We start from the raw sequence: 19424 nt of genomic DNA on the forward strand, positions 1-19424 counted from the left end.
ATGACAGCAAGGTACAATGTCACACGAGCATGTCTCCATGACAACGAGTTACAATGTCACACGAGCATGGCTCCATGACACAAACATGGATCTTTTCAGTACATTACCTTATTAGCAAATATTATTAATCATAATTTGAAACATTGTCTAATTATAAAGTTTATAGGTTTATTATGCATTCCAAACACACACACACACACACACACACACACACACGCAGTCTTTAATTTTCTCAGTGTGTGCATGCATGTAAAGCAAGCTTTAACCAGGTGTACAGTCCACATCAACATGCTGTTATGATTATTCTGAGATATGATTAATCTGTCATTCCAACGTTCCCTTCAGCGAGCATGTTGTCCGATGTCAACACTCAGTTCAGCGATAACCCACATGTAGTATATAGCCTTGGCTTATATTGTTATCTGCCTCACCGTTTCAGTATCTACTCTCACTCAGGAACCACTGTCACCAAGGACACAAAAGTACATGTACTCACTGGATAGAAACACAACACCAACTGGATAGAAACACAACATCAACTGGATAGAAACACAACACCAACTGGATAGAAACACAACACCAACTGGATAGAAACACAACACCAACTGGATAGAAACACAACACCAACTGGATAGAAACACAACACCAACTTGATAGAAACACAACACCAACTGGATAGAAACACCACGCCAACTGGATAGAAACACAACACCAACTGGATAGAAACACAACACCAACTGGATAGAAACACAACAACTGGATAGAAACACAACACCAACTTGCTAGAAACACAACACCAACTGGATAGAAACACAACACCAACTTGATAGAAACACAACACCAACTTGATAGAAACACCACGCCAACTGGATAGAAACACAACACCAACTGGATAGAAACACAACACCAACTGGATAGAAACACAACACCAACTGGATAGAAACAACATACCAACTGGATAGAAACACAACACCAACATGATAGAAACGCAGCACCAACTGGATAGAAACACAACACCAACTTTATAGAAACACAACACCAACTTGATAGAAACACAACACCAACTGGATAGAAACACAACACCAACTGGATAGAAACACAACACCAACTTGATAGAAACACCACGCCAACTGGATAGAAACACAACACCAACTGGATAGAAACACAACACCAACTGGATAGAAACACAACAACTGGATAGAAACACAACACCAACTTGCTAGAAACACAACACCAACTGGATAGAAACACAACACCAACTTGATAGAAACACAACACCAACTTGATAGAAACACCACGCCAACTGGATAGAAACACAACACCAACTGGATAGAAACACAACACCAACTGGATAGAAACACAACACCAACTTGATAGAAACAACATACCAACTGGATAGAAACACAACACCAACATGATAGAAACGCAGCACCAACTGGATAGAAACACAACACCAACTTTATAGAAACACAACACCAACTTGATTGAAACACAACACCAACTGGATAGAAACACAACACCAACTGGATAGAAACACAACACCAACTGGATAGAAACACAACACCAACTTGATAGAAACACAACACCAACTTGATAGAAACACAACACCAACATGATAGAAACGCAGCACCAATTGGATAGAAACACAACACCAACTTGATAGAAACACAACACCAACTTGATAGAAACACCACACCAACTGGATAGAAACACAACACCAACATGATAGAAACGCAGCACCAACTTGATAGAAACACCACACCAACTGGATAGAAACACAACACCAACTTGATAGAAACACCACGCCAACTGGATAGAAACACAACACCAACTGGATAGAAACACAACACCAACTGGATAGAAACACAACAACTGGATAGAAACACAACACCAACTTGCTAGAAACACAACACCAACTGGATAGAAACACAACACCAACTTGATAGAAACACAACACCAACTTGATAGAAACACCACGCCAACTGGATAGAAACACAACACCAACTGGATAGAAACACAACACCAACTGGATAGAAACACAACACCAACTTGATAGAAACACAACACCAACTGGATAGAAACACAACACCAACTTGATAGAAACGCAGCACCAACTTGATAGAAACACAACACCAACTTTATAGAAACACAACACCAACTTGATAGAAACACAACACCAACTGGATAGAAACACAACACCAACTGGATAGAAACACAACACCAACTGGATAGAAACACAACACCAACTTGATAGAAACACAACACCAACTTGATAGAAACACCACACCAACTGGATAGAAACACCACACCAACTGGATAGAAACACAACACCAACTTGATAGAAACACCACGCCAACTGGATAGAAACACAACACCAACTGGATAGAAACACAACACCAACTGGATAGAAACACAACAACTGGATAGAAACACAACACCAACTTGCTAGAAACACAACACCAACTGGATAGAAACACAACACCAACTTGATAGAAACACAACACCAACTTGATAGAAACACCACGCCAACTGGATAGAAACACAACACCAACTGGATAGAAACACAACACCAACTGGATAGAAACACAACACCAACTTGATAGAAACAACATACCAACTGGATAGAAACACAACACCAACATGATAGAAACGCAGCACCAACTGGATAGAAACACAACACCAACTTTATAGAAACACAACACCAACTTGATAGAAACACCACACCAACTTGATAGAAACACAACACCAACTGGATAGAAACACAACACCAACTGGATAGAAACACAACACCAACTTTATAGAAACACAACACCAACTTGATAGAAACACAACACCAACTGGATAGAAACACAACACCAACTTGATAGAAACACAACACCAACTGGATAGAAACACAACACCAACTTGATAGAAACACAACACCAACTTGATAGAAACACAACACCAACATGATAGAAACGCAGCACCAATTGGATAGAAACACAACACCAACTTGATAGAAACACAACACCAACTTGATAGAAACACCACACCAACTGGATAGAAACACAACACCAACATGATAGAAACGCAGCACCAACTTGATAGAAACACAACACCAACTTGATAGAAACACCACACCAACTGGATAGAAACACAACACCAACATGATAGAAACGCAGCACCAACTTGATAGAAACACCACACCAACTGGATAGAAACACAACACCAACTTGATAGAAACACAACACCAACTTGATAGAAACACCACACCAACTGGATAGAAACACAACACCAACTTGATAGAAACACAACACCAACTTGATAGAAACACCACACCAACTGGATAGAAACACAACACCAACTTGATAGAAACACCACACCAACTGGATAGAAACACAACACCAACTTGATAGAAACACAACACCAACTTGATAGAAACACCACACCAACTGGATAGAAACACAACACCAACTTGATAGAAACGCAGCACCAACTGGATAGAAACACAACACCACCCAGATAGAAACACAACACCAACTGGATAGAAACACAACACCAACTGGATAGAAACACAACACCAACTGGATAGAAACACCACACCAACTGGATAGAAACACAACACCAACTTGATAGAAATGCAGCACTAACTTGGTAGAAATACAACACCAACTGGATAGAAACGCAGCACAAACTTGATAGAAACTCAGCACCAACTTGGTAGAAATGCAGCACCAACTTGATAGAAACGCAGCACCAACTTGGTAGAAACACAACACCAACTTGATAGAAACGCAGCACCAACTTGATGGAAACGCAGCACCAACTTGATAGAAACACAACAACCAACTTGATAGAAACGCAACACAAACTTTGTAGAAACACAACACCAACTGGATAGAAACACAACACCAACTGGATAGAAACACAACACCAACTGGATAGAAACACAACACCAACTGGATAGAAACACCACGCCAACTGGATAGAAACACAACAACCAACTTGATAGAAACGCAACACAAACTTTGTAGAAACACAACACCAACTGGATAGAAACACAACACCAACTGGATAGAAACACAACACCAACTGGATAGAAACACAACACCAACTGGATAGAAACACAACACCAACTGGATAGAAACACAACACCAACTGGATAGAAATGCAGCACCAACTTGGCAGAAACGCAGCACCAACTGGATAGAAACACAACACCGACTTGTTACTTGTTACTAATTATCTCCTGTATACTAAAAACAGTACTTGTCATTAAATCTCTCCTGAAAACTTAAGACAGTACTTGTCATTAAATCTCTAATGTAAACTAAAGACAGTACAGTACTTGTCATTAAATCTCTAATGTAAACTAAAGACAGTACTTGTCATTAAATCTCTCCTGTAAACTGAAGACAGTACTTGTCATTAAATCTCTTCTATAAACTAAAGACAGTACTGGTCATTAAATCTCTCCTGTAAACTATAGACAGTACTTGTCATTAAATCTCTCCTGTAAACTATAGACAGTACTTGTCATTAAATCTCTCCTGTAAACTATAGACAGTACTTGTCATTAAATCTCTCCTGTAAACAAAAGATGTAGTACCTGTTATTAAATCTCATGTAAACTAAAGACAGTACTTGTCATTAAATCTCTCCTGTAAACTAAAGACAGTACTTGTCATTAAATCTCTCCTGTAATCTACAGACATCCAGCTAGTTAATAAATCTCTCCTGTATACTACAGACGTAGAACTTGTCATTATATCCAATGTGATGATTCCATGAATTTGTGTTTCCTTGTTTTTTGATGGAACAAGCAAGCCACAGAGTCTTCCTTTTGAATGAATGACAAGACAGTATGTTTGATGAACTGTTTTATAACAAAGATTTATTGTGGCCACATTGCTGCCGATTATAGCCCTGTCATCATTCTTGTGGGGAGTGGAGTGAGTGAGTGAGTGAGTGAGTTGGGTTTAACGCCGCTTTTAACAGTATTCCAGTTATATCGCGGCGTGTCAGCTTATTGTGGGAGGAAAGCCCCAAGTGATGCAGGTTTCAGACGTTTACCACTTCGGTGAAACCCACGAGCACGGGTATGGTGCTGACAAACCTAGAAACATAATTGGGGCAAACCATGATTCGAACCCACAATCATAGGCTTCTGGCGTGCCCAAGGGACTCTGTGTGAAGCCCATGTCTGGTGTCCCACGTACAATAGTAACATATCTTGATCTAAACAAATAAGGAACACACTGTAATAATTCAGAGGAAACGACTTGAAGTGAAATGTGTATATGTCAATACTTTTGGACACTTCAGCCAACATTTTAGGACATACATGTCACATCAAACTAACATTTATTGATATTGCTTCCCTTATTTCTTTTTATCAGCTTTTCAATATGGTGTATGACGTCATTAAGGTTACAGAGATAATTCCTTAGAGTGAATGAAGTCTTACCACATATTCCACACACACTTGTGTGTGGAATACTACATTATGAAAGCTCCTTGTTTGGTTGAGGATCTTACTTCACAACTGTGTGACACCCTACAACCCTGTTCAATGTCTGTTGTCAAGGTGACAAGAGAGGGACTGTAATAACTGTCATCATTATCATAAAAAACACAACAAGAGTCCTCAGGAGATGGCATTTCCCCTTGGTTCAATTCGGACACAAAGTTTGGCAACTTATACCCCAATTCTGAATCACTTGCATTGGATACCTTCAGTTCAGTGAAGAAAAAATAATGCTGTTCAGTATTTTTCAAAATCCCAAATCATCAAATGGCACCAGTTCACCACTAGACTGATCTGTATAGAAAGTTTGATCAAGAAATATTAACAGTTTGGTGTCCTGCTCCAGAAATGAGCACATCCCTCATTTTCAGTATAAGTCCAACTTGTTGCCATGAATAAAATTAAGATAAAAAACATAACAATCCCAAATCATCAAAAGGCACCAGTTTCCAACAAGACTGTTTTTTTAAGAAAGTTTCAACAAGAAATATTTAACAGTTTTGGAGTTCTGTTCCAGAAACGGAAATGGACGACTAATGGATGAACAGATCCTAGCAATGAGAGTGTTTTATCCTAGCAATAAGAGTGTTCTATTCTATCAATAAGAGTGTTCTATCCTAGCAATAAGAGTGTTCAATCCAAGCAATATAAGCGTTCTATCCTAGCAATGAGAGTGTTCTATCCTAGCAATAAGAGTGTTCAATCTAAGCAATAAGAGTGTTCAATCCTAGCAATAAGAGTGTTCAATCCTGGCAATAAGAGTGTTCAATCCTAGCAATAAGAGTGTTCTATCCTAGCAATAAGAGTGTTCTATCCTAACAATAACAGTGTTCAATCCTAGCAATAAGAGTGTTCAATCCTAGCAATAAGAGTGTTCAATCCTAGCAATAAGAGTGTTCAATCCTAGCAATAAAAGTGTTCTATCCTAGCAATGAGAGTGTTCTATCCTAGCAATGAGAGTGTTCAATCCTAGCAATAAGAGTGTTCTATTCTATCAATAAGAGTGTTCTATCCTAGCAATAAGAGTGTTCAATCCAAGCCATATAAGCGTTCTATCCTAGCAATGAGAGTGTTCTATCCTAGCAATAAGAGTGTTCAATCTAAGCAATAAGAGTGTTCTATCCTAGCAATAAGAGTGTTCTATCCTAGCAGTAATAGTGTTCAATCCTAGCAATAAGAGTGTTCAATCCTAGCAATATAAGTGTTCAATTCTAGCAATTAGAGTGTTCAATCTTAGAAATGAGAGTGTTCTATCCTAGCAATGAGAGTGTTCCATCCTAGCAATGCGAGTGTTCTATCCTAGCAATAAGAGTGTTCCATCCTAGCAATGCGAGTGGTCCCTCCTAGCAATAAGAGTGTTCTATCCTAGCAATAAGAGTGGTCCCTCCTAGCAATAAGAGTGTTCCATCCTAGAAATGAGAGCGTTCCGTCCTAGCAATAAGAGTGTTCTATCCTAGCAATAAGAGTGGTCCCTCCTAGCAATAAGAGTGTTCTATCCTAGCAATAAGAGTGTTCCATCCTAGCAATGAGAGTGTTCCATCCTAGCAATGAGAGTGTTCCATCCTCTGTGTCATCAGCCCTGGAACACAGAAGCAACTTTCCCCTTAGCGCCAAGTCCCGTAACCCTGAAGACAGATCCCGCCAGTGACTCTGTGGTGTTTAGCTGCTCCTCAGTGAAGCTGCCTACGAGGCTGGTGACGTAGAGCTGATCCAGGTCTGGTCCACCCCAACACGCTGACGTGATCATGGAGGCATTCGGCAGCTCCACCCGCTGCAGCAGTTGGCCTGGAGACAGTGATGGAACGTGAATGAGTTGTACTTTCAACACCACTGCAGCTATTTCACTTATCTTAAGGCCAGAGTTTTATGTTTTTTGGTTTACAGATTGTTGCGTATAATCCTGGTCGCTCAGAGGCCCACCATTTAATTTTGGTGACGTTTTTGTTCGAGCCCAATCTCAATGCAAACAGATCTTACAATCAGATGGCTGCTGCTTTGCTCAGCGACAGCGAGGACCAAGATCTGATTTTAATGAGATTGCTTAGCGCCAGGCTATTTTGTCAGTCATTAATAAAAACCTTCTGTGAAACATTCTGTGAAAGGAGGGGCTGGAAAGTGAACAAATAACCACAAGACATCCATCATGTCCAGCACACTTTTTGTATTTATATTTTTTTAAAACCTGAGGACAAATTATTTTGTTAGCTTTTTTGGTTGAATATCAAATGGTCTGTTTCTAGGTGAGAAAAACATCAATACTTCCAATTGGTACCTCAACACTACCTATTGGTACCTCGACACAACTAACTGGTACCTCAACACAAACCATCGGTACCTCAACACTACACATTGGTACCTCAACACTACACATTGGTACCTCAACACTACACATTGGTACCTCAACACTACCTATTGGTACCTCAACACTACCTATTGGTACCTCAACACTACACATTGGTACCTCAACACTACATATTGGCACCTCAACACTACACATTGGTACCTCAACACAACTAACTGGTACCTCAACACTACCTATTGGTACCTCAACACTACCTATTGTTACCTCAACACTACACATTGGTACCTCAACACTACACATTGGTACCTCAACACTACACATTGGTACCTCAACACTACACATTGGTACCTCAACACTACACATTGGTACCTCAACACAACTAACTGGTACCTCAACACTACACATCGGTACCTCAACACTACCTATTGGTACCTCAACACTATCAATTGGTACCTCAACACTACCTATTGCTACCTCAACACAACACATCAGTACCTCAACACTACACATTGGTACCTCAACACTACACATTGGTACCTCAACACTACACATTGGTACCTCAACGAAACTAACTGGTACCTCAACACTACACATTGGTACCTCAACACAACTAACTGGTACCTCAACACTACCTATTGGTACCTGAACACTACCTATTGGTACCTCAACACTACATATTGGTACCTCAACACTACACATTGGTACCTCAACACAACTAACTGGTACCTCAACACTACCTATTGGTACCTCAACACTACCTATTGGTACCTCAACACTAAAAATTGGTACCTCAACACTACCTATTCACATTTGGTTTTACTTGGTCATGGTTCTTAGACAGTTTATATTTGTGATCCAAGGTTTCTCAGTTGGTTTATTTGTTTTCCTCAGACAAACATGCTTTGAAGTATTTGTCATTACATCGGAAGTGGCAACACCTATTCAGAGGAGCATGAACTACAATAAGTATCAGGAAGTCTACATCAAGGATCTACAGCTGTATCGTCACCTGTTCTGGAGTCAAACTGTGACATGGACCCGATACTCAAGCAGGCAACCCACAGATTGTCATCCGTGTCGATCGTCATTCCATCTGGGCGCACCAAGGTGCCGTCAAATTCAGGAGTCTTCTGGAAGTCCACTGCGACCCTCTGATTGGCTGCAGGCAGACAGGAGTTAATCCCATGTACTAAACATGACTTCACTGTTTGACAGAGGTCAAATTGCTTGTTTGGGGTAACTGACAGTATAACTTCCATAAGTGACTGAATGGTTGCAAAATGGAAACGCAAATCCATTCATATCTTGAGCATTAAGATGAAGCATGATGTCTATCAGTGTTATCCATTTACCCTGCATTCTGTGGACCTGGTGTTGTCCTCAGGCTGAAATCATGTCAATCTCATTAAAATCAGATCTTAGTTCTCGCTATCGCTAAACAAAGATCTGAGGACATCCCATTACGGGTCACGTCAGGCCGACCTTGCGCAAACTTTGACCGACCAATGGAATGACCAATCAGAAGGCAGCTCTCTCGTGCTTTATGGCACAAATTTCAAATTGGCGACTACGCTTCGAAACATATTTTGACAAATTTTCGATTACAAATTTGAAACCTCAACCAAAAAACATTCTGGAATGGCTAATAGATGGTCTAGATTGTAAGGATTCAGTCGTTAAACCCGTAACTATTGTTCTGAATACCCCATGTTAAAGTTTTCGAGATTGCATGATTAGAAATCACATTCCGACATGCACTTTCATAATCTGGTAAGCGACGCACTGATTGGTCGGATGAAAGGTCGTTCTGACGTGACCCCTAATGGAATGTCTTCAGATCTTTGTTCAGTGGTAGCGAGAACTAAGGTCTGATTTTAATGAGATTGAAATCATGTATACAAACTTGGCCATATGTTAATCAATACTTTCTTTGAGTTCCTATGGCTAGGAAGTTCTGATTCTACACATACTACTAGCTGTAAGTTGCAAGCCATAAATATATCTTGTTTGAAAACCAACAACCCATCTTGATGTATTTCATAAATAGATCTGCCATAGAAATTGATCCTGTGAGCTGAATTGACAACTATCGCTGACTTCATGTCGTCACCTACCCAGGGTGCCTGTCTCAAGGTCGAAGTCATATGCCCATACTTGGCGAGTGGGTGTGTCGATATAGAACATGGTCTTGTTATCAGCTGACCAGGCCAGACCATTGGACACAGTGACCCCGTCCACATGGCGCTGCAGCTGTCCGTCTGTCCCAAGGGAGTACAGATTCCCCACCCCTTGTTCCCTGGGGCTCCCTGTGTTCATGGTTCCTGGTAACAGACAACAATACCACATTTCAAGAAGCCTTCTGGACCCGACCAGTTCCAGTTCATATTTTACATTTGAGAAAAAGGCGGAAATAAGTGAGATAACATTGACTGAAACATGTGTGTCTGTGTCTCTTGCTGTAAGTATATGGCTTGACATGTATTGTAACCTCAGAGTTCAATAAGTGTAAAATAAGTTTTTCCTGGTTTCATAAACCAGCTAGAATATAGGTTCAAAGTGATATCTTGGTGAGGTGAGGTATGGTGAAATGGGGTTTAACATTGCGTCTAAGATTATTTCACTTATATAGCGACGTGTATGTACGTGTGTGTGTTTGTGTGGCTGCTTGTACTAGTCCGGACTGATGCCGCTTTAATAGTGCTTGCCCACTGAGATACCATGCCGCAGTTTAACATGAATACCCCACTCAGACACAGTATACTGACTCCAAGCCGACCAGTCCCCTTAATCCCGAGTGCCAGACAGGGTAACAAAAAGTACCATCTTTTGGCGTCTTTTGGTTTGACGCAGCCGGGGATCGAACCCTGGACCTTCTGCTCTCTGGGCGGACTGTCTACCACTAGACCATGGAGACGGTCATGCGATATCTTGGACATAATTGACAGTTAAAGGAAATTCCTATAATTGTACAACAATTTACACTTATTTCTGTACATGAGGACGTCAGTGGAACAATACCTGCCCATAGCCTTCCTGAAGCATCACATTTGCCATCATTTAGTCGGTTGTCATGGCGTTCCTCCACTGTGGCCAGGGTGGTGGTGGTTCCGCTCTCCCAGTCCAAACACACAACACTCAGGTTCAAACCCGCCACAAGGCCACCACTGCTCCGAGGGATCACAAAGCCCACTGTGCCATCTGATAACACAGCATATAAGAATGCATGAACCCTTACCACAACAGATTCTTCTTCTTAAACTACTGAATATGCCTGTCCCATGATTGTCTCCATAAGGGCTTCATGGACACAATAGGGGCGGTCGGGTAGCCTAGTGGTTAAAGTGTTCGCTCGTCATGCCGACGACCCGGGTTCGATTCCAAACATGGGTACAATGTGTGAAGCCCATTTCTGGTGTCCCCCGCTGTGATATTGCTGGATTATTGCTAAAAGCGGCGTTAAACCATACTCACTCACTCACTCACTCACTCACTCACTCAAGGACACAATATGCCCCAGTCCAACATGCTTGTCCAAGAGCAACCACAGTGCGCTCTGGCAACTAGCCTGCTGAGGTTTGAGGAGGAACCACAGGGTGAGGTAAGAGGAAGGACCACAGGGTGAGGTTAGAGGAAGGACCATAGGATGAGGTTAGAGGAAGGACCACAGGGTGAGGTAAGAGGTAGGACCATAGGATGAGGTTAGAGGAAGGACCATAGGATGAGGTTAGAGGAAGGACCACATGGTGAGGTAAGAGGAAGGACCACAGGGTGAGGTTAGAGAAGGGACCACAGGGTGAGGTTAAATGGGGAGACTACAGGGTGAGGTTAGGGGAAGGGACCACAGGGTGAGGTTAGAGGAAGGACAACAGGGTGAGGTTAGGGGAAGGACAACAGGGTGAGGTTAGGGGAAGGACCACAGGATGGGGTGAGAGGAGGGACCACAGGGTGAGGTAAGAGGAGGGACCACAGGGTGAGGTTAGAGGAGGGACCACAGGGTGAGGTATGCAGAAGGACCACAGGGTGAGGTTAGGGGAAGGACCACAGGGTGAGGTTAGGGGAAGGACCACAGGGTGAGGTTAGAGGAAGGACCAGAGGATGAGGTTTGCGGAAGGACCACAGGGTGAGGTTAGGGGAAGGACCACAGGTTGAGGTTTGCGGAAGGACCACAGGATGAGGTTAGAGGAAGGACCAGAGGGTGAGGTTAGAGGAAGGACCAGAGGGTGAGGTTTGCGGAAGGACCACAGGGTGAGGTTAGGGGAAGGACCACAGGTTGAGGTTTGCGGAAGGACCACAGGGTGAGGTTAGAGGAAGGACCAGAGGGTGAGGTTAGAGGAAGGACCAGGGATGAGGTTAGAGGAAGGACCATTGGATGAGGTTAGAGGAAGGACCATAGGGTGAGGTTAGAGGAAGGACCAGGGATGAGGTTAGAGGAAGGACCAGAGGGTGAGGTTAGAGGAAGGACCACAGGGTGAGGTTAGAGGAAGGACCATAGGGTGAGGTTAGAGGAAGGACCAGGGATGAGGTTAGAGGAAGGACCATAGGGTGAGGTTAGAGGAAGGACCACAGGGTGAGGTTAGAGGAAGGACCAGAGGGTGAGGTTAGAGGAAGGACCAGGGATGAGGTTAGAGGAAGGACCACAGGGTGAGGTCAAAAGGACCACAGGATGAAGTTACGTCACTTTTCTGAAATCAAATACATCTTGAAATATTAAAATGAATACACAAAAACACAAAACTTAATTAACTTTAGCTGAAACCGAGCTGATTTACACACCATTTAATGCTCTCCTGTATTTTTGCTAAAACTATTATTTTGATTTGTATACAAAGATGACAAGGTCTGCTGAATAGTGTCAAACCATCCACTCCCAACACTAAGTTAAATGTCCCCAAGTTAAAACTGGTTTGTTTTCATTAATTCAAGCAAATTTTGAAGATAATAGTTTTGAAAGTATTTCTTAACCACATACATTGAATTCTGGGCCAAACATTTGGTACAGCCAAAAAAATATAATAGTCCTTACCCAGGTGTACTTTCTCATCCTTGGCTGTGACGGGGTCCCACCTGTGCACATCCCCCTTATTGATGTCTACATACAACAGCCTCTGGGTGGCCTCGTCCCAGTGTGGACCCTCCCCCACTGTCAACGCTGCATGCTTGATCACGGTCTCCACCTTGTATGGCATCCTCACCCGTTATCTGCATGGAAATATATGTTGTCAATAAAGGGACAATTATGTTTCATATTGTAGTGTTTGATGCCCAGGCATATATATGGATCAAGGTATATTTAATATCTGGGTATGTATGAAGTCAATGAAGGCCTACATATGATGTAAAGGCATATATGATATCATTGTTCATGTGTATCAATGTACCGTATTCGACGTAATAAGCGCCCAGGACGCACTCAAAATTAGTAATAGGGGGCTCTTATTAGGATATTACTTTGGTGAATAGGTAAAGATAAATTTGAAAGAGTTGAAAGATAAATTTCGTGGTTTATTCTGACAGCCTGAAATGTTTATATACGACAGATATATTTTTCCAGAATGTAATTGTCCATAATTAAGGGTGCATGTAAATAAGTCTTATGTACATTGAGCAATCGGAAGGAGTGCTAAATGAGATTGTTCACTAGCCAATATATCGCCGTGGGTGCTTATTAGAGCATGGCACTTATTACGTCGAATATGGTATATCTGATATCTGGGTAACTGATGTCAATGTATATCGGATGTAAGGGTATATATGACATCAGGGAAGCTTATAGATAGGGAATCTCACCCGAGTGTCTTTTGATATAAAATAAATCAAAACCCCTTGATAAAAGTGAAAAAAACCTTTCCACTTTTATTTTGTTGATATTTGATATCACAAGACACTCTGGTGAGATTCTCTATGTCTACAAATTGAAAAAGTTGAAAGAATGATGTTGGATGATAAATAAAATCTCACCCTCGTGTCTTTTGATATCAAATATATCAACAATCGTTGATAAAAGTGGCAACAATGCTCGGCAAGCCTCGGAATTTTTCCACTTTTATCAACTGGTGTTGATATATTTGATATCAAAAGACACTCGGGTGAGATTCTCTATGTAAAAAGTACTGCTAACAGCTACAGTAGCAGAGACATTAGTGATGCCATGGTAACCAATGACGTCACAATGGTCTGTAAAAACAATGTGATGCAATTTCATTGCAGCGATATCTACAATGTAGATCTCACCCAAGTGATATCTCCTGTGGGATAACGGTTTTGGATGATACATCAATGCAGTGTGAAATTCTGATGACATTGTCCTCAATATTGTACGTCTGGTGACAGCTTAAGTGTCTGTCAGGGTACATCTGATATCAGGGCATACCTGATATCTCTCGGTGTATAATTAACTTACCATAGCCGAGAGCCGCGATAGGATCCTACAATCAAGACACGTCCCTACATCACTGACTGTAGGACCCCATCGCGGCTCTCGGCTTAACTAACTATAACCTGACATTATGTCCACATACCTAATCTGAAGAACAGGTTGTAGTCGTAAAATTAGAACTTGTTCCATTCACTGTATCACAGAAGCATTGATATTACATACTAATCACGTATTGAAACGCACGGGAACATCTGGCGAAGGCGTATTGTTGACAGCTGCTGCGGGTAAAGATTTTAGAGTTACCTCCCTTAGTAAAGGGGAGTTCCCCTAATGATAGTTTAATAGTGGTTAGCACTAAACGTAATCATTTTGGAATGTAGAGGAGAGAAATTTGCCTCTGCATGCCATCTGCCAAAATATTCTCTTTAATAATGTTATCCTGCAACAAGATCTATATGACTATAAGAACCTAAAGTTTTCTAAAATTATTTCAATACATATTTATACAATAGTTCAATTTTTTTTAAAAATCACACATATCACACATTTAATGGAGAAATACTTGTGCCGGAACTGAGTGAGTGAGGGAGTGAGTATGGTTTTACGCCGCTTTTAGCAATATTCCAGCAATATCACGGCGGGCGACATCCAAAATGGGCTTCACACATTGTACCCATGTCGGGAATCGAACGCTGGTCTTCGGCGTGACGAGCGAACGCTTTAACCACTAGGCTGCCCGACCGCCCCGCTCCGGAACTGAGCACGTGTCGATCCTACAACAACGTTTAGGCAGAGACCATAAAAAAGATGGTCTCTGGTTTCCGTTTCTCAGGTTATTTTGGGTGGTTGCATTTGTAAATGATTCGATTTTTGTATTCGAATTCACTCAGTAAATAGTGAAACTAGTGAGATTTTAAATTGATCGTTATCGGTAAATAAATAATTAAATAGTTCGGTATACGGATGGGTGAGTGAGTTGGGTTTAACGCCGCTTTTAACAGTATTCCAGTTTTTTCGCGGCATGTCCGCTTAATGTGGGAGGAAAGCCCAAAGTGATGCAGGTCTTAGATGTTTACCACTTCGGTGAAACCCATGAGCACGGGTATGGTGCTGACAAACCTAGAAAGATAATCGGGGCGAACCGGGATTCGAACCAACAATCATAGGTTTCTGGCGTGCCCAAGGGACGCAACTCTGCACAGCGAATCGCGGAGCCTTAGACGACTGGGCCACCCGTGTCCCGGTACACGGATGAACTATTTCTGAAACATTTCATACTATTACAAAGCAACCCTCCTTATTGTCATACATATACCCGTGAAGATCCGTGGTAGAATAGGTCTTCAGCAACCCATGCTTGCCGTCAAAGGCGACTATGCTTGTCATAAGAGGCGACTAACGGGATCGGGCGGTCAGGCTCGCTGACTTGGTTGATGCATGTCATCGATCCCAATTGCGTGTATCGATGCTCATGATATTAATTACTGGATTTAGTCCAGACTCGATTATTTACAGACCGCCGTCATATAGCTGTAATACTGCTGAGTGCGGCGTTAAACAACAAACTAACCTAATTTTACTTTGTCATACATATAAGACTGGTCTTGTGGTAGTGCGCCTGCCCGGAGAGAGGAAGGTCCGGGGTTCAATCCCCGGTCGCGTCATACCAAAAGACGTCAAAAGATGGTACTTGTTGTTACCCTGTCTGGGGCTCGGCATTAAGGGGCTTAAACAAGGACTGGTCGGCCATGAGTCAGTATACTGTGTCTGAGTGGGGTATTCATGTGGCATGGTATCTCTATAAATCGGCATTTGTCCGTACAAATACAAACAGACAGACAGACAGACAGACAATCAGACAGACAGACAGACAGACACACGCACGCACGCACACACGCACACACACACACGCACACACACACGCACACACACACACACACGCACACGCACACACACGCTCACACACACACCGCTATATAAGTGCAATAATTTTGGACGCGACGTTAAACCCAATTTCACCTCTCCCCATACATAGAATTTCAGCTAGACTATTGTATTTCACTTTCCGTCAAAGATAAATGCCGCCATCTATTCAAAAGAATCCTTTTGTGTCATCATTTATGTCTGTATCTTCCGGTTCCTTCTCTTGCTGATACAGGGGCGGTCGGGTAGCCTAGTGGTTAAAGCGTTCCCTCGTCACGCTGAAGACCTGGGTTCGATTCCCGACATGGGTACAATGTGTGAACCCCATTTCTGGTGTCCCTCTCCGTGATGATGCTGGAATATTGCTAAAAGCGGCGTAAAACCATACTCACTCACTCACTCACACCTTGCTGATACATCACCCCACTCAAGTACCGTTACTGCTTGGCTCCCTTTATCAGGACCGACCAACAGGTTATCTGAACTTTGATAACAAAACCTACTTGTATTCTGTACAAAGGCAATCGAAATCAGATGATGGGGGCATGTACGTATAACTAAACCCACTGTTTTAGTCCACTTGTCCTTATAATGATAACATATAGCAACACATTTAATAATGTCAAATTTCTACTGGTCCTTATGATACCTTAACCATTGAGCAGTTTGGCAAGGACTTTTGGATTAGTACCAATTTCTAACGGTGCTATACTGGCCACAAAAAGAAACTGCGCACATATTAATCAAAACATGTATATGAACTACATGTGTACATGTGTACATAAATACAGATGTAAACACAGTAATTAGTGAACTGAATTGAACACAAATGTATGCGGGAGCTACGTTTCTTGACGTCAGTGGTTTCGGAATTGGCACGTGCACGTATGATCGTTCGAAAGATTAAGCGGCTAATGAACCGTGCATGATGGCACGACTCACGACTGCACAACGTCATGAGGCTAATGGGATGGTCCGTGCAGGAATGTCTCAACGTCATGAGGCTAATGTGATGGTCTGTGGGGGAATGTCTCAACGTCACGAAGCTAATGGGATGGTCCGTGGGGGAATGTCTCAACGTCACGAGGCTAATGGGATGGTCTGTGGGGGAATGTCTCAACGTCACGAGGCTAATGTGATGGTCTGTGGGGGAATGTCTCAACGTCACGAGGCTAATGTGATGGTCTGTGGGGGAATGTCTCAACGTCACGAGGCTAATGGGATGGTCCGTGGGGGAATGTCTCAACGTCACGAGGCTAATGTGATGGTCTGTGGGGGAATGTCTCAACGTCATGAGGCTAATGTGATGGTCTGTGGGGGAATGTCTCAACGTCATGAGGCTAATGTGATGGTCTGTGGGGGAATGTCTCAACGTCACGAGGCTAATGTGATGGTCTGTGGGGGAATGTATCAACGTCATGAGGCTATTGGGATTGTCAGTGGGGGAACGTCTGAACGTCAGGTGGCTGGGCATTTCTATTACCACCGGAACACCATTTCAGAAGTGTTGAGTCGTTATCAGAACAATAATGAAGTTGCCGATCGCCCATATGCCGAACGTCCACGACAGATGGTAACGGGTGACCCATCACTGGCACAGATTCCAGACTGCAGTAACCACTGCTGGTACCATCCAGGATTTCGGCGTGTCCACCCAAACACAGTCGGGAACCGCAGACGTCATTACGGTAACGACCACGTCGTCCCGCCATACGAACAACACCGTCAAAGGTAGTGACGAAATCACTTACGTTAGGCTCGGTTGTAGAGGACTGTTGTTTTTACAGACGAGTCCACATTTAACAATTCCCATAGAGATGGACGTCAACGTGTCCACATACGTCTTGTGGAGCGTTATGTTCCAACCTGTGTCATGGAAAGGAATCGCTTTGGTGGTGGTTCTGTGACGATCTGGGGTGGGATCAGTGCAAGTCAGAGATCCCCTTTAGTTGTTTCTTCAACGTCATGGCCCAGGATTGACATGCCAACAGGATAATGCCCGTCCTCACAAGGCTAGGGTTGCTATAGCTGTTCTTCAACAGTACGAAGTTCAAGTACTGTCTTGGCCTGCAAATTCACCGGATCTCTCTCCTACAGACCACGTGTGGGATGAAATAGAGCGACGTCTACACCGTGTACCAAATCCGTCAGATAACGTTCGTGAGTTACAGAGAATATGTCAAGCCATTCCACAAGCCTTCCATGGCCATTTGATAAACTATACGTCGACCATGCACTGCTGTTATCGTTGCCTACGGTGGGCATACCCGTTGTTGCCTGACCCTTGGGAACCTTTCATTGTCGTTATATTTACAAATTTAGAAAGAATTTTAACAATGCAGTTTCTTTTTATGGCTTGTAATGTGTTTTGTACAACTGGTCCCTCAAACGCTGGGTCAACGTGTTTTGTATAACTGGTCCAAGAGACTCTGTGTCAACGTGTTTTGTACAACTGATCTCTAAAGCACTGGGTCAACGTGTTTTGTATAGCTGATCTCTGAAGCACTGGGTCAACGTGTTTTGTATAGCTGATCTCTAAAGCACTGGGTCAACGTGTTTTGTATAGCTGATCTCTAAAGCACTGGGTCAACGTGTTTTGTATAGCTGATCTCTAAAGCACTGGGTCAACGTGTTTTGTATAGCTGATCTCTAAAGCACTGAGTCAACGTGTTTTGTATAGCTGATCTCTAAAGCACTGGGTCAACGTGTTTTGTATAGCTGATCTCTAAAGCACTGGGTCAACGTGTTTTTGTATAGCTGATCTCTAAAGCACTGGGTCAACGTGTTTTGTATAGCTGATCTCTAAAGCACTGGGTCAACGTGTTTTGTATAGCTGATCTCTAAAGCACTGGGTCAACGTGTTTTGTATAGCTGATCTCTAAAGCACTGGGTCAACGTGTTTTGTATAGCTGATCTCTAAAGCACTGGGTCAACGTGTTTTGTATAGCTGATCTCTAAAGCACTGGGTCAACGTGTTTTGTATAGCTGGTCTCTGAAGCACTGGGTCAACGTGTTTTGTACAACTGATCTCTAAAGCACTGGGTCAACGTGTTTTGTATAGCTGATCTCTGAAGCACTGGGTCAACGTGTTTTGTATAGCTGATCTCTAAAGCACTGGGTCAACGTGTTTTGTATAGCTGATCTCTAAAGCACTGGGTCAACGTGTTTTGTATAGCTGATCTCTAAAGCACTGGGTCAACGTGTTTTGTATAGCTGATCTCTAAAGCACTGGGTCAACGTGTTTTGTATAGCTGATCTCTAAAGCACTGGGTCAACGTGTTTTGTATAGCTGATCTCTAAAGCACTGGGTCAACGTG

At 42.6% G+C, this 19424-nt stretch overlaps 1 protein-coding gene across 1 annotated transcript; it reads right to left on the minus strand.

The window, feature by feature from the left end:
• Positions 1-4835: 4835 nt before the first annotated feature.
• LOC139478668 (regucalcin-like) lies at positions 4836-14454 on the minus strand. Its single transcript, XM_071261232.1, has 6 exons — positions 14327-14454; positions 12832-13007; positions 10827-11006; positions 9923-10129; positions 8818-8967; positions 4836-7291 (listed from the first exon to the last, which is right to left on the minus strand). Exons 2-6 carry the CDS (start codon positions 12992-12994, stop codon positions 7080-7082), a joined length of 912 nt encoding a protein of 303 aa, XP_071117333.1. The 5' UTR covers positions 12995-13007; positions 14327-14454; the 3' UTR covers positions 4836-7079.
• Between the last annotated feature and the right edge of the window lie 4970 nt (positions 14455-19424).

This window comes from Haliotis cracherodii, unplaced genomic scaffold, assembly GCF_022045235.1.
Source record: "Haliotis cracherodii isolate W230 unplaced genomic scaffold, xgHalCrac1.p SCAF_4, whole genome shotgun sequence".
Lineage (NCBI taxonomy): Eukaryota > Metazoa > Mollusca > Gastropoda > Lepetellida > Haliotidae > Haliotis > Haliotis cracherodii.